The 23,491-nt window shown below is 42.4% G+C and overlaps 1 protein-coding gene across 4 annotated transcripts in view; it reads left to right on the top strand.

Moving 5' to 3' along the window:
* The window catches only part of cul9 (cullin 9), a 198,422-nt gene that overhangs the window by 73,134 nt on the left and 101,797 nt on the right, over positions 1-23,491 (top strand). For all 4 annotated transcript variants that reach the window (XM_043687358.2, XM_043687357.2, XM_087984475.1 and 1 more), the window contains 4 exons: positions 16,145-16,286; positions 17,662-17,852; positions 19,310-19,709; positions 21,630-22,030. In XM_043687358.2, coding sequence (XP_043543293.2) covers positions 16,145-16,286; positions 17,662-17,852; positions 19,310-19,709; positions 21,630-22,030 — 1,134 coding nt within the window. The remainder of the gene's footprint in view (positions 1-16,144; positions 16,287-17,661; positions 17,853-19,309; positions 19,710-21,629; positions 22,031-23,491) is intronic.

A 23,491-nucleotide genomic window follows, 5' to 3' on the forward strand; every position in this document is an offset into this window, starting at 1 on the left:
AGTGATGTGCCTGACTCTTAGACTGCTTTCTGGACAGTTAGGGGCAATAAATGCTGGCCTTCCCAATGATGCCCTCATCCTGTGAATTAATTTTTAAAAAGTTGTGGTGTTGAAAATTCTACATACTGCACCTTAAGTAGCAAAGCAGACAAAACAAATCCCTTCAGGTTCTTAGGTAAACCTTCCCTGATAATGATGTGCTAATGAATCCCTGATCAAATGTTGTTTTAGGTAACTAGGATGAAAGTTGTGCATTTGATGCGGCCTGCATGGATTTTACCAAGGCTTTTGTTAAGGGTCCCCATAACAATAAGAAAATAAGAGCCCATTGGATCAAAGGCAAAGTGGCCCATTGCCACTCAGCCAGCTGTCAATCCATCAGCAGAGGATGATGGTAGAGAGATATTTGTGACTGAAAGTCTGTTTCCATTGAGCTCCACAAGACTAGGAGCTGTGCCATTACTTTTTGTCAGATGTCATCCATGGAGAGAGCGCTGTGATGAAGAGCCATCTAGGCTTGAAATGTTAGCTCGCTCTCCATGGATGATGTCTGACTGGCTGTGATCTCCAGCATTTGTTGTTTTCAGTACAGATTCCAACATCAGTAATTTGCTCCTCCATTTCTGTTTGTGATGCACATTTAATGCTTTGGACCTAAGCATAGAGATATGATTTAAGATGTTTCCTTGAATAGAAGGAGAACCATAAACTGCAGGAGGAAATCAGTGGACTGGTCAGGTGGGCCAGACAGTGGTAACTGAAATTCAACCTGGGTGAAGTGTTTGTGTAATGATGAAAAATATGGATAGGCTGAGGATGTTTTCCTTAAAGCAGTGAAAGTTGAGAGGGACCTGATGGAATATATAAGATTGAGGGGCATGGATTGGGTGGATAGGAAAGTACAGTTTTCCATTAGTTGAGTCAATAACCAAGGTGTGTAGATTTAAAGTGAGAGATAGAAGGTTAAGAAGATAGTTCAAGATCATTGTTTCACCCAAAGATGGTGGAAGTCTGGACCCCTCTACCTGAAGAGTCAGAAGCTCATTTTAGTGACTGCCAGGATTATGGGCCAAGAGCTGGAAATGGCATTAATATAGTCAGATCTCTTGTTGACTGATTTAGACAGGATGGGCTGAAGGCTGGTATCTAGATCTATCCTGGGACAGGCTAAGCAAAGATATGCCAGCGAATTCCTAGAGGCCTGGCACTCCAACCACAACGCCATAAACACACAGATCTAGATACCATCTATCAACCCCTCAGAAAATAAACAGGAAATGACATCACCACAAACACCAGGAACCCCCCACCTAGGACAAACATATAAATAGAAAGCAGGAGACAACAGCTTCGCTTCACTTGGAGGTCGCCACTGATTATGTTACCTAGCCAGGTAATAAAATGTCTGGATATCAAACCTACAGCCCAGCGAGCAAAGCTACACCCTAAACCTCAACCTGAGCTACAAACCTTGCATAGAACAACTAGTATTTACTCAAAGACAAGCCAGTCTTTTAAACTGTAATGAATTTATTATTGCATTTATGGGAAAAGACCAATTAAATTTGGTGCAAACTTTGCACTGTTATCTAGCAGAATGCAATTGTGGAGCAGAACGACCCTGAATGCTGGTTTATACAATCCAAATATCTGTGAACAGTTAACATCGACTTTGTCTAAAGTGTCCATTTTGCACATTTCCCAAAGATGATTCATTCTGGAAAATGTGGATCATAGATGTTTGGCATGAAATGCTGCTGCCTTTTAGCTGACACATGACGTTGGATCATTTATTTAAAAAATAGTAATAAAAGGACAATTCTTTAAGCAGTGCTCAGGATTAAAAAAAATAAATCTAGTGAATGCTAGTTGATCAATGTTGGTAACAAACTCATAGGGTTAGACAAGTGAAGGCAGCTAGTAGTGAAATGATTAAAAAATTGGAATATCCAAGTAGCCAGAATTAAAGGAGCATGCAAATCTTGCTGTGTAGCAGCAGGTTTATTTTCCCCATGGACCGGAGAGGGAGTGAGAGATATGACTGATGGTAGTTTAACCTGGTGGTCACCACACCTGAGGCAAGGGGAGAGTTCCATTCTCATACAATCTCCCAATATAAGTGTGCAATAGCTGCACCATTTAAACTAATGGGGCTTGACTTATGTTATAGTTAATGCAGGTCAGGAAAGATCATGTACTACAGGTAACGGTTTAAAGTTTTCAATCGTGTTAAAGCTTATTCATGTTGGAGAAATGCGTTATAGCAGAATCGACTGTTTATGATAACCTTAACCAGTACAAATATATGCAATCATAGTCATACAGCACAGGAACAAACCATGCAGTCCAACTCTTGGGCACCCACAGATGCCCTGATCTGCACTAGGCCCAGTTGCCAGCATTTGGCTTGTTTCCTTCTGAACCCTTTCCTATTCATATACCCATCTAGGTGCCCTTTCAATGTTGTTATTGTCCCAGCCTCCACCACTGTTCCATACCGCTTGTTCCACCTGTGTGGAAAATGTTGCCCCTCAGGACCTTTTTTAAATCTTTCCCCTTTTACCTTAAACATATGCTGTTTAGTATTGGACTCCCACACCCTAGGAAAAACACCATGGCTATTCATCCTATCCATGCCCCTCATAATTTTATGCATTGGGTGAGAAATTTAAAATTGAGATGTTGCTAATTCTGGTGCCAACCAGATTTGTGTGTGTAAAGATTTGTATCGCAGATATTGGTATGGTTGGCCAACTTTTTTTTAGAACATTACAGCGCCGACCTGTCATACCAATCTGAAGCCCATCTAACCTACACGATTCCATGTACGTCCATATGCTTGTCCAATGATGACTTAAATGTACTTAATGTTGGCGAGTCTACTACCGTTGCAGGCAAAGCATTCCATACCCTTACTACTGAGTAAAGAAACTATCTCTGACATCTGTCCTATATCTATCACCCCTCAATTTAAAGCTATGCCCCCTCGTGCTCACCGTCACCATACTTGGAAAAAGGCTCTCCCTGTTCACCCTATCTATGTCTCTATTAAGTCACCTCTCAATCTTCTGCTCTCCAACGAAAATAGCCTCAAGTCCCTCAGCCTTTCCTCGTAAGATCTTCCCTCCATACCAGGTAACATCCTAGTAAATCTCCTCTACACCCTTTCCAAAGCTTCCACATCCTCCTTATAATGCGGTGACCAGAACTGTACATATACTCCAAGTGCGCCAGTGTTTTGTACAGCTGCAGCATAACCTCATGGTTCTGGAACTCGATCCCGCTATTAATAAAAGCTAAAACACTGTGATGCCGCCTTAATAAGCCTGTCAACCTGGGTAGCAACTTTCAAGGATCTGTGTACATGGACACTGAGCTCTCTCTGCTCATCTACACTACCAAGAATCTTAACATTAGCCCAGTACTCTGCATTCCGGTTACTCCAACCAAAGTGAATCACCTCTCTCTTGCCCGCATTAAATTCCATTTGCCACCCCTCAGCCCAGCTCTGCACCTTATCTATGTCTCTCTGTAACCTACAACATCCTTTGTCACTATCCACAACTCCATCGACCTTAGTGTCGTCTGCAAATTTACTAACCCACCCTTCTTCGCCCTCATCCAGGTCATTTATAAAAACAGCAGTGGACCCAACACCGACCCTTGCGGTACACCACTAGTAACTGGACTCCAGGATGAACATTTCTCATTAACCACCACCCCCTGTCTTCTTTCAGCAAGCCAATTACTGATCCAAACTGCTATCTCTCCCACAATCCCATTCCTCCGCATTTTGTACAATAGCCTACAGTGGGGAACCTTATCGAATGCCTTGCTGAAATCCATATACACCACATCAACCGGTTTACTCTCATCTACCTGTTTGGTCACCTTCTCAAAGGACTCAATAAGACAATGACGATTTAAAGATCAATGCCAAAGGCTCGGCAATCTCCTCCTTGGCTTCCCAGAGGATCATAGGATAAATCCCATCCAGCCCAAGGGACTTATCTATTTTCACACTCTGCAGGATTTCTAATACCTCTTCCTTGTGAATCTCAATCCCACCTAGTCTAGTAGCCTGTATCTCAGTTTTCCCCTCGGCAACATTGTCATTTTCTAGAGTGAATACTGTCGAAAAATATTCATTTAGTGCTTCCCCTATCTCCTCTGACTCGACACAACTTCCCACTACTATCCTTGATTGGCCCTAATCTTACTCTCGTCATTCTTTTATTCCTTAAGTACCTATAGAAAGTCTTAGGATCAGGGTAAACCCTATCTGCCAACAACTTCTCATGTCTCCTACTGGCTCTTCTGAGCTCTCTCTTTAGGTCTTTCCGGCTACCTTGTAACCCTCAAGCGCCCTAACTGAGCCTTCACATCTCATCCTAACATAAGCCTCCTTCTTCCTCTTGACCAGAGATTCCACTTCCTTCGTAAACCACGGCTCCCGCACTCTACAGCTTCCTTCCTGCCTGACAGGTACATGCTTATCTAGGATACACAGGAATAAGCTCCACATTTCTAATCTGCCCATCCCCTGCAGTTTCCTTTCCCATTCTATGCTTCCTAAACCTTGCCTAATTGCATCGTAATTGCCTTTCTCCCAGCTGTAACTCTTGCCCAGTGGTATACACCTATCCCTTTCTATCACTAAAGTAAACATAACAATAGAATTGTGATCGCTATCACCAAAGTGCTCACCTACTTCCAAGTCTAACACCTCGCCGGGCTCATTACCCAGTACCAAATCTAATGTGGCTTTGCCCCTTGTTGGTCTGTCTACATACTGTCAGGAAGCCCTCCTGCACACACTGGACAAAAACTGACCTATCCATAGTACTCATACTATAGTGTTCCCAGTCAATATTTGGAAAGTTGAAGTCCCCCATGACAACTACCCTGTCTCTCTCATTTCTATCGAGAATCATCTTTGCTATCCTTTCCTCTACATCTCTGGAACTATTCGGAGGCCTATAGAAAACTCCCAACAGGGTGACCTCTCCTTTCCTGTTTCTAACCTCAGCCCATACTACCTCAGTTGACGAGTCCCCAAACATCCTTTCTGCAACTATAATACTGTCTTTGACCAACAATGTCATATCTCCCCCTCTTTTACCATCTGCTCAGTACTTACTGAAACATCTAAATCCTGGAACCTGCAACACCCATTCCAGTCCCTGCTCTAACCATGTCTCCAAAATGGCCACAACATTGAAGTCCCAGGTACCAACCCATGCTGTAAGTTCACCCACCTTATTCCAGATGCTCCTGGCGTTGAAGTAGACACACTTCAAACCAACTTCTTGCTTGCCGGTGCCATCTTGCGTTCTTGAAACTTGATTTCGGACCTCCCTACTCTCAACCTTTTCTGTACTCAAACTAAAATTTTGGTTCCCATCCCCCTTCCGGGTTAATATAAACCCACCCAAATAGCATTAGCGAATTTCCCCCCCCAGGATATTGGTACTGCTCTGGTTCAAATGAAGTCCATTCTGCTTGTAGAGGTCCTACCTATCCCAGAAAGAGTCCCAATTATCCAGGATTCCAAAACCTCCCCCCGTAGCAACGTGTTCAACTCCTCCCTCTCCGTATTTCTCGCCTCACTAGCACTTGGCATGGGCTACAAACCAGAGACAACAACTCAAATAGTCCTAGCTCTCAGCTTCCATCCTAGCTCCCTGAATTTCTGCCTTAAATCCCCATTTCTCTTCCTACCTATGTCATTGGTACCTATGTGGACCACGACTTGGGGCTGCTCCCCCTCCCCCTTAAGGATCCCAAAAACACGATCGGGGATATCAAGAACCCTGGCACCTGGGAGGCAACACACCAACCGTGAGTCTCCCGTCCCCCCAGAACCTGCTATCTGTTCACCTAACTATGGAGTCCCCAATGACGTCTACTCTGCTCCTCTTTCCCCCCTTCCCTTCTGAGCAGCAGGGACAGACTCTGTGCCAGAGCCCTGTGCCCCACTGCTTTCCCTTGGTAAGTCGTTCCCCCGCCCCCCCAAACCGTATCCAAAACGGTATACTTATTGTTGAGGGGAATGGCCACAGGGGACCCCTGCACTGCCAGCCGGTTCCCTTTCCGTCCCCTGACTGTGACCCATCTGCCTTTTTGTTATACCTGAGGAGTGACTACCTCCCTGTAACTCCTCTCAATAACCCCCTCTGCCTCCTGAATGATCCGAAGTTCATCCAGCTCCAGTTCCCTAAAGCGGTTTTCGAGGAGCTGGAGTTGGGTGCACTTTCTGCAGATGTAGTCAGCAGGGACATTAGTGGTGACCCTTACCTCCTACATTCTGCAGGAGGAACATTCAACTGCCCTCACCTCCATTCCCACACGTTACCTTACCAATCTGGCGCACAGAACCTCTTTTTTTTGGTTAGAGGAGGAGGATGGGTGGGAGACACTGTGACTAGTGTTTCTGGTAACGCAACCACACAGATATGACCTCCTAGAAGTCCTTCGCTCCTCCCTCGCACCTCTCAGCAAATGGAGGCCCCGACGCCTGATGTAAGAAGTAGTGAATTGGGTACGTTATCAACATTTGAAAGGCATTTGGACAAATACATGGATAGGAAAGGTTTAGACTGATATGGGCCAAGTGCAGGGAAATGGGGTTAATGTGGATGGACCAGTCTGCGCTGAAGGTTCTGTCTCCATGCTGTAGGACTCTGTGATGGTTTCAATTCCTGGCACACTGGCACTAGTAGTGGGGCATACAGGGAGCTGTACCACTGAGATGCATGTGACCTAAATGCTACAGCTGTAATGTTAAAAGATTAAATGGGAATATCTCTCTGGACATTAATGTAATATTAAACTGCACTGTCTTTGCGTCAGGGTGACAATCATGAAAGAATGTGGATGATCGTTCATTATAATTCACACTTCACTTAGACAGTTATTTGCTACTACTCTCCTGCTATTGGCAAGTTAAACTATTATTCAATCTCTTCCATCCAGAAATGCTTTCTGGCCATCCCTTGAAGCTAGGTATGCAGCGCCTGCATTATCTTGTGGAATCAGAGTCTGGAAATGGTCTGCATAATGATTCCCCAGGATAGGGGCATGAGCATTTGCAATATCTCTTGAGGATAACCTCATCCTACCATTGTACCTGGGGTAACATGTGACTGAGGGAGTGGCTGGGGAGCTTTTCTTGAGTGGCATGTGACACTGGGGGAGTGGCCAGAGTATCTGTGAGCATGACCAACTGACCTCTACAAAGGGGATGTGTCTTTGTTCAGGGTCTCACTTTGACTTGACCTCGCACATCTGCAAGAGGGGTCAAAGGAGTCACCTAGCTTGTTCAGGCTTTAATAAACTTCAACAGTTGGCAGAAGTTGGTGTTTGCGAATTGTATCTTGTGTGTGAAACCTCAACCATCTCCTGTCAAATCACAGAACTAAACCTGTTGAGAGAATTTAAGTAGTGTTAGGGATATTCGGAAAGTTAAACAGCCAACACAGGCAAAAGGGCCAGGTAATGAAGGTCAGCGTGACGAGTGGGGAGTGCACCTGCAAATTAGCTCAGAGTAAGGAACAACGGTGAAAATAAAATTGAAAGTGTTATTAACAAATTGCATTGATAGCAGAAATAAGTGCATTTTATAAAAGCAAATAGCTGCAGAAATAGGGAATAATAACCAAGTGCTAGAAAATCTCAGGGAAAATGCAACTAAAGAATAAAGAGCATTTAACATTTCAAGTCCAATACAGCTCCTTTCTGGAGCTTGTTAAAAGGCACATGTAGTTGTAAGGTGACCAGGGCTGGCATGTGAACACATTATTGACTAAAGGACAAGATTGGTGCAACAGTGAGAAATTACCTTGGTTCAGAAGTTCAAGAAAGGGAATCAGTTTGGATGGAAAAGTGTGATGAAATGAAGGCATAATGGTTAATCCCCTGGGACATGGGCTTAAATCTCACCATGGCAGCTGGTAAAATTTAAATTCCATCTGGAATAATATAAATCTGGAAGTTAAAGCTCATCTCCATGATGGTGACAATTATCGTTATAAAAAACAATCTGGCGTACTAAAGTTCTTTAAGGAAGAAATCTGCCATCCTTGTCTGAGCTGCCATTCACGTATCTCTAATCTTGTAGCATGTGGTACTGCCCTCTAGAAATGTCAGTTTAGGCCAATTTGCATACATCCCATAAACACATTTAAAACAAAACAAATTAAAGACCACATTCTAGGACATCATCTATTGCTATAATGTGATAACATTTCACCTTGTACTGGAGCCCCTTTATATCAATAAAAGCAAAATACTGCAGATGTTGAAATCTAAAATAAAGTGCTGGCAAAATTCAGCAAATCTGGCTCCTGTTTTCCCTACTTTACAACAGTAACTACTTTGGCTGTAAAATACTTTGATAAATGCAAATATTTTTATGATGTTTTGTAATATGTTAATACATTAAAGATGCAATATAAATACAGGCTGTTTAGAAGAGTTATCACTCTTCTGGGATGCTGATGGTGTCAGTTACAAAGCATCAGTTGACTTGTAACAGCAACTTCTATGTTCCAAGCTTCCTGGTGCAACTTCTACACTATTTTGAAACTTGCAGTACATTCTAGATATTTTCCTCCATAGGCAATAAAAATGCTTGTTTATCCTATCTAAAGAAAATATAAAAGTTGATTTGCAATGGATACTTTTAAGGTGTTAAAATAGTGCAATAGTAAAATGCCAGCATTCAATTTGATACAACTGAGGCTATACTGTCACTCCAGTGCCACTACTTCCCAGTTATACAGTCATAGAGATGTACAGCACAGAAACAGACCCTTTTGGTCCAACTTGTCCATGCCGACCAGATATTCCAACCCAATCTAGTCCCACCTGCCAGCACATGGCCCATATCCCTCCAAACCCTTCCTATTCATATACCCATCCAAATGCCTCTTTAATGTTGCAATTGTACCAGCTTCCACCACTTCCTCTGGCAGCTCATTCCATACACGTACCAACCTCTGTGAAAAAGTTGCCCCTTAGGTGTCTTTTATATCTTTCCCCTCTCATCCTAAACCTTTGCCCTCTAGTTCTGGACTCCCCGACCGCAGGAAACAGACCTGATCCCTCAAGATTTTATAAACCTCTATAAGGTCATCCCTCAGCCGCCTCCGCTCCAGGGAAAACAGCCCAAGCCTATTCAACCTCTCCTTCTCGCTCAAATGCTCCAACCCTGGCAACATCCTTAAATCTTTTCTGAACCCTTTCAAGTTTCACAACATCTTTCCGATAGGAAGGAGACCAGAATAGCACACAATATTCCAACAGTGGCCTAACCAATGTCCTGTACAGATGCAACATGACCTCCCACCTCCTGTACTCAATTCTCTGACCAATAAAGGAAAGCATACCCAATGCCGCCTTCACGATCCAATCTACCTGTGACTCCACTTTCAAGGAGCTATGAACCTGCACTCCAAGGTCTCTTTGTTCAGCAACACTCCCTAGGACCTTACCATTAAGTGTATAAGTCCTGCTTAGATTTGCTTTCCCAAAATGCAACACCTCGCATTTATCTGAATTAAACTCCATCTGCCACTTCTCAGCCCATTGGCCCATTTGATTGAGATCCCATTCTAATCTGAGGTAACCTGCGCTGTCCACTGCACCTCCAATTTTGGTGTCATCTGCAAACTTACTAACTATACCTCCTATGCTCACATGCAAATCATTTATATAAATGACGAAAAGTTGAGGACCCAGCACCGATCCTTATGGCACTTCACTGCTCACAGGCCTCCAGTATGAAAAACAATCCTTCATCACCACCCTCTGTCTTCTACCTTTGAACAGTTACAACAAAAAAAACTTGTTTTCCAAGATGACTGATTAAATATCTTATCTGAATTTATTTTTAATTGAAGAGTCTTGCAAGTAGCTAGGTTTCTTAACAAACAGAATAATTGTTTTAGTATCAAAACAAAACTCATTCAATAAAGATGCAATAGTTGCTTAACTTGGATATTCAGTAATTTAGACGTATAAATACTTTTCTCTTTAAATAACCCCAAAACACACGCATATGTTTCCATTGTGATTCACTTTAAAAAGAAAACATTTTCTGGCAAATGCTGGTTATTGTTAAGGCAAATGTTCCAAAATCTGTTGATCTGATGTTCTCGCACATGTGGTCAGGCTCGAATTTGTACCCACAGTTCTTGCTTTCACAAACAGCATTCCTGAGCAAGCTGTATTGAGATCTTCCTCCAATCATGCTTTGAGAACCATAGGATCATACAGTATAGAAGATGCCCTTTAACCCACTGTGTACTGCCAGAAATACTGTAATAACTACACCTGTCCCACTTTCCAGCACTAGGTCCATAATCTTAAATGTTATGAGTCTTCAAGTACTCATCCAAACACTTTTAAAAGGTTGTGAGGTTTCCCACCTCAATTGCCCTCCTATGCAGTACATTCCAGATCTGTACCACCCTTTGGTTAGAGCTTTTCCTCAAATCCCCTCTAAACCTCCTGCCATTCACCTTAGAATTATGCCCTTTTTTATGACAGGATGGACAGCTGTTTTCTGTCCATCTTGTCCGTGCCCCTTATCATATACACCTCTTTCAGGCCCACCTCAACCTTCTCCGATCCAAAGAAAACAACCCAGCCTCTCTTTTGGGCCGAGATGATCCATCCCAGGATCCTCCATCCTGGTGAATCTCCTCTGCACCCCCTCCATGACGGTCTGATCTTTCCTATAGTGTAGGGACCAGAACTGCATGGGACCCCAGCTGTGGCCTAACCAAAGTTCTGTACAGCTCTGACATGACCTCCCTGCTCTTTGTAATCTATGCCTGGACTGCTAAAGGCAAGAGTTCTGTATGTTAACTTAACCACCCTGTTAACCTGTCCTGCCATCTTTAGTGATCTGTGAACAAGCAACCAAGATCCCTCTGTTCCTTTGAGCTTCCTGGTGTCTTGCCATTCATTGAGTACTCGCTTGCCTTGTTCCTTCTTCCAAAGTACATCACCCTCACATTTATCAGTGTTACATTTCATCTGACAATCTGACTATGTTCGGAAAATAACACCTCTTCCTCACCTTCAAACACCTGGCCGATCTTTGTGTCACCTACAAATTTATTTATCATCTCCCCTGTACATTCTCAACTAATCTTTATGAATAAGGCACTCAGCACTGGTCACAATTATGTTTCATTCTGAACACAACAGCATTATAGTGTCATCGAATTTGCAGTACAGAAGGAGGCCATTTGAAGGAGGCTATTGTGGCTGCACTGGATCTCAAAAAGTTAGTCCCATTCTCCAGCCCTATCTCTCCCCTTTAAATTTATCACTTTAAGGTTTATATCCAGCTTTCTTCTGAAACCTGCTGTGGAATCCACCACCTACACTTTCCAGGCAGTATATTCCAAATCCTAATGACTCCTTGGGTAAAGAAGCTTCTCATCTCATTTCTAGTTCTCAAGCTGACAGTCTTGAAATTGTGCCACCTAGTTAATGACATACGAACTAATGGAAACATATTCTTCTTTACCCTGTCAAAATTGACCAAAATTATGAACAGCTGAATAAGATCACCTCCTCTTCTCTGCTCCAAGAAGAATAAGGCCATTTTCTCTCATCTTTCATTGCACATAAAATCCCTCGTCATTCTAGTAAATCTCCTTTGCGCACATCCTTAACATCCTTAAATAAGGTGCCCAGAACTCTGTTGGTTGGAGTCATACCCGGCACATAGGAAGGTGGTTATGTTTGTTGGAGGTCAGTCATCTCAGCTGAACGATATCTCTGTAGGTGCTCCTCAAGGTAGTGTCCTAAGCCAACCATCTGCAGCTACGTCATAAATGACTTTGCATCCATTATAAGTTCAGAAATGGGGACATTCGCAGATGATTACATAATATTCACCATTCACAACTCCTCAGATACTGAAGCAGCCAATGTTCAAATGCAACAAGATCTGGATAATAAGTGACAAATAACATTTGTGCCACAAAAATGCCTAACAATAACCAGCTCCAATCAATAATTTAACCACCATCCTTTCACATTCAGTCGCTTCACCATGACTGAATCCCTGGCCATCAACATTCTGGGGTTGTCATTGACCAGAGACTCACCACATAAACACAGTAGCTACAAGAATAACGTCACAAAGTGTGGTGCTGGAAAAGCACAGCCGGTCAGGCAGCATCTGAGGAGCAGGAAGTCAATGTTTCAAGCATAAGTTTTTCATCATGAAGAACTTACGCTCGAAACGCTGACTCTCCTGCTTGGGTGCTGCCTGACCCACAGGTTTTTCCAGCACCACACTTTTTGACTGATCTCCAGCATCTGCAGTCCTCCCTTTCTCCTACAGTAGCAAGAGGCTGGGAATACTGCAGCGAATAACTCATCTCCTGACTCCTGAAAGCCTGTCCACCATCTAAAAGGCGCAAGTCAGGAGTGTGATGGAGTACTCCTCACTTGCTTGAATGCAGCCCCAACAACACGCAAGAAGCTTGACACCATCCAGAGCAAAGCAGCTGCTTGATTGACACCACGTCCACAAGTATCTATTCCCTCCACCACTGGCGCTCAGCAACAGCAGTGTGTACAACCGACTAGGTGCATTGTAGAAATTCACCAAAATTCTTTAGTACCTTCCAACCCCCATGACCGCTTCCATCTGGAAGGACAACGGCATCAGATATGTGGGAATGACACCACCTACAAGTTCCCCCTCCAAGCCACTGACCATCTTGACTTGAAAATGTATTGCCATTCCTTCACTGTCATTTAGGCAAAATCCTGGAATTCCCTCTGTAACAGCATTGTGGCTCTGCCCACAGCACATGGACTGCAGCAGTTTAAGAAGGTAGCACACACTGCCACCTTCTTGATGGGTACTTAGAAATGCTGGCCAACCAGTAATGCCTGTGTCTCACGAGAATAAAATGTTTCTTTTCAATCTCTCTCGCATACTCTCCAATACTCTTTCATCCTTCCTATTGTGTGACTTCTGAACTGTGCACGTTATTTCAGCTAAGGCCTAACAAGTGTCTTCTATAATTTCAGCAGCACAACCTTGCTCTTGTGCTCTCTGCCCTCAGTAATAAAACTGAAGATAAGACAGTCTATGCTTTTTATTAAGTGCTCCATCCATCTGTTCTACTGCCTTCCATTCTCTGTATGCAGATACACTCCAGTCCCTCTACTCTTGCAGATCCCTCTTTAGACTTGTACCCCTGATGTCATCTGTCCATGTTCTTCCAACCAAAATCTATCACTTCAATTGAATCCCCATTAATGCATTCATTGAGTCAGAGATCTACATTAAAAAGGCCCTTCAGCCCATTGTGTCTGTGCTGCTGAAAAACCATTTACTTAACTGTTCTAATCCCATTTTCTTGCACTTGGCCCAGAGCCTGATATGCCCTGGCATTGCAAGTGTTTAGGTGTGCATGCACTTCTTAAATGTTATGAAGATTTCTGCCTCTCTTGTTGACAGAATTCCAGATTCCCACTATGCTGTGGGTGAAAAGATTTTTCCTCACATCTCCTCTAAACATTTTACCTCTCCATCTCTGTTGTCATTGCACCTTTCATCAAGAGGAAAAGTTGCTCCCTGTCTATCCTTTCAATGTCCTTCATAATTTTATACAAGTCAACAGAGATGTACAGCACAGAAACAGACCCTTTGTTCCAACTCGTCCATGCAGACCAACTATCCTAAATAAATCTAGTCCTATTTGACAGCATTTGTTCCATATCCGCCTGAACCTTTTCTATTCATATGCCCATCCAGATGCCTTTTAAATGTTGTTATTCTGCCATCCTCCTCCTCTCCCTCTGGCAGCTTGTTCCATAGATGCACACCCTCTGCATGACAAAGTTGCCCCTTCGGTCCCTTTTAAATCTTTTCCCTCTCATCTTAAACCTATGCTCAGTAGTTCTGGACTCCCCATTCCCAGGGAAGAGATCTTGCCTATTTACCCTATCCATGCCCCTCATGATTTTATAAACCTCTCTACGGTCACCCCTCAGCCTCTGGCACTCTAGGGAAAACAGCCCTAGCCTATTCAACCTCTCCCTATAGCTCAAACTCTCCAACCCTAGCAACATCCTTCCTATAATGGGGAGACCAGAATTGCATACCAGTATTCCAGTAGTGGAATAACCAATGTCCTATACAGCTGCAACATGACTTCCTAACTGCTATACTCAATGCACCGACCAATAATGGCAAGTATACCAAACGCTGCCTTCAACCTGTGATCTGCTTTCAAGGAACAATGAACCTGTATTCCAAGGTCTCTTTGTTCAGTAACATGTCCTCTCATGTCCTCTGTTCCTCTTCTCTGCACCCTTTCCAATGCACACTCATTCCTCCTATAATTTGGATTCCATAACTGCAGGCAAAACGGTAGCTGCGGCCTAACCTATGTTTATATATTTCCAGCATAACCTCAAACAGAAACAGAAGTTGCTACAAAAGCTCAGCAGGTCTGGCAGCATCTCTAAAGAGAAATCAGAATTAACTTTTTGGGTCTGGTTAACCCCCTACCCATTTCAATGCATTAAAAAACTGACCTGGATATATTTGAGGAACTCTGCTCCCTATAAACCTTTCGCATTATGACTACCCCAATTAATGTTGAGATGGTTGAAATCTCATACTACCACTGTCCTATTACATCAAAATTTCCCTGAAATTTGTCTAGATATCTGATCTTCCGTTCCTCTTGAATGGTTAGATATATAGTACGTTCACAGCAACATGCTCCTTTTTCGTTTTTAAATTCTATGTCCATTGATTTGTCAGTATAATTTTCAAATTCTACACTGAGCTTTCAGTTTACAATGCTTTCAAATTTTGTATCAACTACAAACTTGCTACACTTTCATTCCTCCTTATCCACAAGGGTTTGGTTCCTGAGAATCCTGGGAATGGTGAAATTCACAAGTGTGGAGCTTGTTTAAAAATAGGTTAAAAATTGCAGATACTCAACTTTTGCCTGTGGATGTTGAATCTTGGTCTTTTTTGGATGTGGATAGATGATTTCATGCTTTGTGATTTCAGATGTAGTGGATTTTACTGTATATCAAGTGAAGCGGGGGGCTCAATATAAGTCCTGGGCAAACCAACTACAAACTTTGCATTGGCCCAAAAAATATTCATTGACCAATTTCTGTTCCGTATCCCTTAGCCAATTTTGTATGTACATTGCAGCTGTCCCTTTTATTCCATAAGTTATGACTTTTCTGGCATTTGTTGTGTGGCAAGGCATCAAATGGCTTCTGTAAGTCCTTTTGTACCATAGCAATAGTATTAGCCTGATCAACCCCTTCTCTTATCTCTTCACACATCTCTATCAAATTAGTTCAACATGATTGCTCCTTAGAAATATATTGGCTGTCTTGCTCAACCTACCTTTTTCCATTTGACTGCTAACTCTATACGGAGTAATTGTTTCGCAATGTTTCCCACCCCTGAAATGAAACTGACTGGTCTGTAATTGTTGGTCTTCACTTTGCACTATTGAACTATTATGTCATACTTGCAATTCTTCAGTCTTCTGGCTTTTCCCCTGAGTGTCAGGCAGTCTGAAATATTATTACTAGTGCTACTGCAATTTCCATGCTCTTCAAAGTCCTTGGATCCATCCAATCCAACATTAATGACTTGTCAGCTTGAAGTGCCAACAATATATCCAACACTTCCTCCTTCTCAAATTTTGTGTCCTTCCAGTTTCATTCTCTGACACAATGACCTGAATAGCATCCATTTCCTTGGCATTTACTTATGTATTTATTTAGTACCTCGTGCCCCTCTGCCTCCATGTGTAAATCTCCCTTTTGATCCCTGATCAGCCGTACTCCCCTTTTTACCTGTCTTTGTTGAGATATGCCTTTGGAGACTTTGACAGGCTTCGGAGGGTCTCATGTACTTTGTCTCCTTCTAATGTTGGTTTATCCTTAATTAGAGGGTGAGGAATTGTGTTTTAAGGATTTGGCTTTTAAAAAAAATTCATCAGTTCAGTTCCAAGCATATTTTTCTCTGGATGAGGGCAGGTTGTGCGGTGGCTGTCTGAGAGATGTGGTGAAGAGATGGTGGATCCTGATTCTACATTTATTCAATTATTTTTATTTTTAGGTTTTCTGGCACCAGTTGAATAGAACATACTGGGTGCACTGGCACATGATCGAGATCATTGGGGATGGAACAAGTGGACAGGTGGAGAAGGAATCACAGGAAAAAGCCTCATTGCTGGCTGAACACCTTAAACTAACAACAGGTAACGGTATCCACAAATAAAACATGCTAAAGATGCAACTTACCTTGAAGTTCCCTGCAACATTATCATATGTTGCTATCTTTTAGAATTCAGAGATAATCGGGAAATGATTAAGATTTGATGACAATTGTAGCTGAAGGTGTTGTAGTTCTCATTAGGTGTTATTTTTGAATGTAGAATTTGATGATCTGATATATGGAGAGATCTTCTTCTGAGGAGAGGTTGAGTAGGTTGCACCTATACTCATTGGAGTTTAGAAGAATGAGATTGAGAGGATTACAGTTTAGGATCAGTTAGGTTCCTGTGAAAATGAAAGTTGGTAAGATACAGAAGCCTTGGATGACAAGAAATTGTGAGCACTATCGAAAAGGAGGAGGATGCATCTTAAGTTTTAGAAAACTGAAGGCAACAGAGCCCTTGAGGAATGCAAGCGATAGCAGGAAAGCGCTCAAAGAAGCAGTTAGTGTTAAAAGGGGCCATGAAATGTGTTTAGCAAACAGAATTAAGGAAAATCTCAAGGTATTTTATGGAAATAAAGGACAAGAGGGTAGTCAGAGAAAGGCAGGTTCACTCAAGGATGAAGGGAATTTGTGTGGAGTCAAGGATTGGGTGAGGTTGTTACTGAACACTTTGCATCAGTATTCAAAGGAGAAGGACATGGTGGGTGGTCAGTCTAGAAAGGGGTATGTTGATATTCTTGGGCATGTCATTTGGAGGCCAGACAAGGTGAGGACAGCAGATTTCATTCCCTAAAGAGCATTAGTAAACCATAAAGGAGAGATAAAAATTTCCTGTGTGGGATTGTAAATACAGTGCAAGAGCAGTTATTGAAACAAATAGTGGTGTCAAAGCCAAGGGGCAGAAGGATCAAGAAGGTTGCTGATACCCTTGAGCTGTTCAACTTGTGAAAAAGTATTTTGTTAAACGCTGAATGTGATGAAAGATGAAATGAAATTGATCATACGGCTTTGTAATGGAATGAGTCAGTGCTACTCCAAAGGATGATGATGGTGGGAATTAGCGAGGTCAAGAATGGTTAGATTCTCTCTTTTGGATATGGTCATTGCCTGGTACTTGTAGCATTAATATTATTTGCCACTTACTCTGGAACTCTGTTCTGTTCCGAGTGACTCAGTTCTGCTGCTTCATCTATCTATCTTCAATTTATATTTTGTTTTCCTTCGTATTTGAATGCTGTTGCACAGTGAACAATTTGGTTTGAATTACTATTGTGGTCCCTTCGTTATTTTGAAAGTGACTTGACCTATCTCAAACACCAATTTTTTTTTCAACAAAACCATTTTGATGCTAGCGAATTGAGAATCTCCTCACTCTTTCAAAGCTGTATTACATTTTTCAAAATATTGTTTTCCAGTTGCCCAGACGTTTTTCCATAAGCCGCCAGGTGGACTGTACTCGCTGCCTTATCTGTCAGAGAGCATTGCTGAAGATTCCTCAACACTCAGCCGCTCAGAGTGGTGGGAGGTGCTTTTCTTCATCAAGAAATTGGAACCAAAACAGCAGCAGGAAGCTATTGATATCATTAGACAGAACTTGGAAGATCAGGTCAGAACGGAGTGATGGCTGAAAGCCAGGAGATGCATGGTTTGAGATCCAAAGTTTGACTGTATCAACACAAATCTAGAATGTCAGTGCTGCTGCAATTCACCACCTTGCCAATTTAATGTGACATTCTATGGTGATCATATTAGTTTTGCTGCCCTAAGTCTGTTGTCTCCTTTCCTGACAGCAATGTGTTGTCTGCACCAAATGAACTGCAGGAGTTCAAGAAAGCAGCTCACCACCACCTAAACAGCACCTTGGGATGAACAATAAATGCTGACCCAGCCAACAGGATATTCAACTGTGGGACTTGGGCAATAGACTCTAATGCTGTAACGTAACTTTTAAATCTCACACTTGGCAACAGATTTGCAAAATGCAGTCAGCAGCTGGGACCCTGGCTGATTGTCTTCCACGGCCCAAAAACAAATTCAGGATCTGAGCCCTTTTAATTTTTTTTGGACACTCAAAATGTGTGTATCACCAGATGAGCATTTGTTGTAAATCCTTAATTGCTCTCGAAGGTGTTGATGAGCTGCCTTTTTGATAGACTGTATCCATCTGGTCAGACTTTTCCTGTAGAGCTGTATTTAGTTTAATATTGCATGTTTGATAGAAGTGAGTGACACTCGGGCCATTCTGAAAGGCAGTTGAGAATGAACCATTTCACTTTAGATCTAGAGTTTGCGTGGAGCCCAGACCAGGTTAAGAAGTAACAGATTTCAGCAAGGCAGGTGATGGCCAAGTGCTATTATTGATCAAATATTAATCCAGAGACTCAGGCGAGTGTTTTGGGGGGCCAGGATTTGAATCCCACCGTGACAGATTGAGTCTAATGATGACCATGAAATCATTGATTGTTTGGAAAAATCCACCTAGTTCACTAAACCACTTACTTGATCTGGCTTATGTGTGACTCCAATGTGGTTGACTCTTAATTGCCTTCTGGGCAATAAACACTGGCATGGCCTGCGACACCACATTCTCAATGAAAATGTAAACGCGTTGATGAATAAGGTGGCTTTTAATGAGTGCACTAGTTTTATGACCACTATTATCTGTGTTAGCTCTTTAGTTCAGTCTTATTTATTTTAGTGTAAATTCCCCAGCTGCCGTGTTGGTTTATGACTTCAATTCTGCTGGCTCATTATTCCTGCCCACAGGATCATAGTAATACAACAGAAATGCTACCATGTACAGTGTAGCAGCCCTCATGTCTCACTGGTTTGGATCAGAAAGCTGTGGAGGCTGGGTATTTTGACCCATTTGACTCAGTGCTTCACTTTGTGTGAAGTGTAGGATAAAAATGTTTGAATCAAAAACTTTATTATATTTCATCAAAGTTAAAATAATCATGAAGTGTCATATAATGTTAGAGATATCAGCATGTTGTGATTTATTTAGAAAAGGAGTTGTCAATTGCCAGTAAGGTTTGAGTCTGTTTTGAATCTCTTCTGCAGATTTCAGTAATGGATGAGAGTGTGTTGATTCAGTTGACTGTACCATCAGAGCTTGCACAGAAGCTGCTTCAGTTCTTGAGACCGTTTTGCCCTTCAGCCTACCTGAATGACTTGGAGTGTTCTCACGTTTACACTAAACACTACTTAAAGAAGAAAAGGCTGGACCAGGACAACTTCTCAAGTGTATTAACCAATATGGAGTATGTTTCCCTGCCTGGCACCACTGGTTCAATTGTTTCAGGATCATCTGCTTCTCAATCGAAGAAAGCCAAGAAAGAGGTTTCTCCAGATCCTACAAACACCGCAACTATTTCAGCCAAAAATGATGCCGCACAGCCACCAGAGATGGGAAAAATGGAGGAGTTGGAGCTACCTGATGATCTGGAAGAAAAACTGAAAGGTCAGTGTTCCTGGTGCTGAGGGCAATCAGGATATCATTTTTTCTTAATTTTCTTTTCTCTGTTATAGTATATGGACATCACCTGTGGGGCTGGCATTTTTGCCCACCTATAATTGTTCTTGAACTGAATGATTTTCTAACCATTTCAGAGAAAGGTTGAATGTCAACCATGTTTCTGCTCAGCAACTAACGGTTTAAAACTGTAAACCATATAGCCCTCTGGGTATAAGCTGTGGAACTGCAGCATATGCAGGTGTTGGTTTAAAATCCTAATTTAACTGATTTTATCTCCACTGTGGAGGATAAGTGAGCAGGCACTTAGTGCTATTCTTGAAAATAAAATGCTTTGGACCCATATAGTTATTTATGCAATATCAAATGCAATTAAATATCAGAAAATAGACTCTGATGTTGCAGCTTGCATCCTAACATTCATCATGTACTCTCTTGCCTTGTTATCATTGAGCTATTCAGCATGGAAACAGACCCTTCAGTCCAACTCATCCATGCCGACCAGATATCCTAAATTAATCTAGTCCTATTTGTCAGCACTTGGCTCATTTCTTTCTAAAGCCTTCCTATTCATATACCCATCCAGATGCCTTTTGAAATGTTATAATTGTACCAGCCTCTACCATTCTTCTAGCAGCTCGTACTATACACACATCACCCTCTGAGTGAAAGCATTACCCCTTAGGTCCCTTTTAAATCTTTCCCCTCATCTTAAACCTATGCCCTCTAGTTCTGTACTCCGCTACCCTGGGCAAAGACCTTGGCTATTCATCCTATCTATGCCCCTCATGATGATATAAACTTCTTTAAGTTCACCCCTCAGCCTCCGACGCACTAGGGAAAACAGCCCCAGCCTATACAGCCTTTCTCTATAGCTCAAACCCTCCAACTCTGGCAACACCTTTTGAAAATCTTTTCTGAATCCTTTCAAGTTTCGCAACATCTTTCCTATAGCAGGGAAACCAGAATTATCCTTTGAGCATGCATCACATCCCCTCGCAGTCTTCAGGATTAAATTCCATTTGCCAGTGTTCTGTCCATCTGAACAGCCCATTTATGATTTTCTGTAGTGGAAGGCTTTCCTTATCACTATTTACAGCACAACTAATTTTCATGTCATCTGCAAACTTTCTGATCACTCCTTCTACATTCATATCTGGATCCTTAATATGCATGACCAGCAGCAAGGGATCCAGCACTAAATCTTGCGGTGCAGCACTAAATCTTGCGGTGCACCATTGGGCACAGGCTTCCAATCATAAAACCCCTTTTGATCACCACTCTGTCTCCTCCCACAAAGTTTATTTTGGAACCAATTTACCAAATTGCCTTGGACCCAATGGGCTATTACCATCTTGTCCAATCTGCCATGGGAGAACTTGTCAAAGACCTTATCATAGCCCAAATAAACCAGATCCACTGCCCTAATCTCATCTATGCATCTAGTTAACGTGGAGACTTGAACCAACCTGTCTGAAATGATCTGCCTGATAAAGCAATTCTGACTATCCTTGGTCAAAACTTGCTTCTCTAAGAGCAGATTAACTCTGCCCCTCCGAATTTTTTTGAATCGTTTTTCCACTTTTCCAACAATAGGGATGGTTTCTACTCGGTCCAAATCTCTCACGATCTAAAACGCCTCTGTCAAATTTTATCCCCCACTTCTCTTCTGCAAGGGTAAGTCCCCAGTTCCTTCAAAGCTGGACACTACAGCTTTGAAAGGATACATAAACAGAAATTGGCTTCAAGGAAGTCTGATTGCAGCCATGTGGAAAGATTGGAGACTGAACAAGGTTTTAAATGGTATCCAGGAAGCTTGTGAATGTGCCACAGTGATGTCAGCTGCTGCTGAAGCCATGAAATCAGGACATGACATATACTAAAATGATTGTTTGTTTTTCCCATTAGTATTCAGCTGTCCAAAAGTGACTGGACGCAAAACTAATTTGGAGAAGATGGGGGAGGTAGTAGAGATCATGAAGAAGTCAAGCTCTGATATCAGTTTGCAGGTTGCAGGCTTCAAGTTCATTACTAAAATGTTGGAGGAGGACAGCACGCGAGAGAAGGTGACTCTGAAAGTGGATTCTGGCCTTAACCAAAGGGACAAACTGATCAAAGTGCTTGTGGAAGAATTGACCAGTTTATCCAAGGAAAAGCCCCTTGTTGTCACCTGTTTGCGGCTGATTTACATCCTGATGCAGCGTTATGACTGGAGAGCCTTGTTTGCCACAGAGGGAGGAATCAAAAGTGTTCTTTCCTGTATGCAAGAGCACAAGAATTCAGCACTTGTTCAGCAGGCTGCACTCGCTGTAAGTTCCGAACTGAGAAATGTTTCTCTTTTTCCTTTCCTCCTGATGAAACCAGGTGTCTTTTATTTCTTCCCCATCTAATTTTACAAAATACTACTAGAAGGGCATTGAGATAACTGTATTGTTTTCCCTTCAGCTCAGATAACAATTTTTTTAATGGCCTGTCCTCTGTCATACCCATTCTACTTATTTAACTAAGCAAAGTTATTTAACTCAGCAAAATTAAAATTCTAGTGCAAGATCCCACAATTCAATCCCAACAATTTAAAAATCTGTAACCCAGCTGGAATTTACACACATCAGGCCTTGTTTTCAGTTCTTTCCCAGTTCAGTTTTATCCACTGTTATTTCCAGCACTGAGAGGCATGAATGGCAACTCTTCCTACTGACCTCAACTCTGACTTCTGATTTAAAATCTCCCTTTGTTGAGCAAGTTAGATTGTTGCTAGTTTTGGACATCAAGGCACATGAACAGCTTGTAGAATTAACTTGCATTCCAGTGATCAGAGTGAGGGGAGAGCATCTGCTTTGGGGGAATTGCCAATAACACCAGCTGGTGGAAGTTCTGCATTGTTACTTTGACAAAATCAGTTTGCTGAAAGAATGATGATGGGAATGTCTCAGTACAGCTGCTTCAAGAGTTGGTCATGTCTGCCAAATCTGTTAGAATTCTTTGAGGAGATAATGAGCATGTTAGATAGAGAGCAAGTTTGGATCTGTTTGGATTTCTAGAAGGCTTTTGACAAGGTGCTGCACAGGAGGCTGCTAAATAAGATGAGCCCATAGTGTTAGGGCAAGGAACTGGCATAGATTTGCTGATGGCAGAAGGCAAAGGCAGAAGGGATAAAGGCATCTCTTTCAGGATGGCAGCTGGTGACGAGTGGAGTTCTGCAAGGGTCAGTGTTGGGACCACAACTATTCATGTAATACATTAATGATCTGGATGAAGGAACTGAGGACATTGTTATAGATGACTCAAGACAGCTGGAGGGACAGATGGGATTGAGGAAGCAGAAGACCTGAACAGGTTAGAGTGGACAGATGAGTGGTGTATGGAATACATCGTGGCAAAGTGTGAAGTTATGTATTTTGGTAGGAAGAATGGAGACATGAACTATTTTCTAAATTGGAAAGGTTTCAGAAATCTGAAGTATAAAATCTGGCAGTCCTTGTTCAGGATTCTCTTCAGGTTAACATGCAGGGTTCACTTTGCAGCTAGAAAGGCAAATGCAATGTTAGGAGAAAGGGAGGACTGCAGATGCAGGAGATCAGAGTTGAGTGATGGTGGGAAAAGCTCAGCAGGTCAGGCAGCATCCAAGGAACAGGAGAATCGACATTTTGGGAATAAGGCTTGTGGGCCAGGGAGGGCTGAGAGACAAGTGGGTGGGGGGGGGGGGGGGGGGGGGGGCTGGGAGCTGACAGATGAGGGGATGGGGCTAGGGGAAGGTAGCTGGAAATGCA

This window comes from Chiloscyllium plagiosum, unplaced genomic scaffold (assembly GCF_037043375.1).
Source record: "Chiloscyllium plagiosum isolate Xiang-an unplaced genomic scaffold, Cpla_swu_hap1 HiC_scaffold_3, whole genome shotgun sequence".
Lineage (NCBI taxonomy): Eukaryota > Metazoa > Chordata > Chondrichthyes > Orectolobiformes > Hemiscylliidae > Chiloscyllium > Chiloscyllium plagiosum.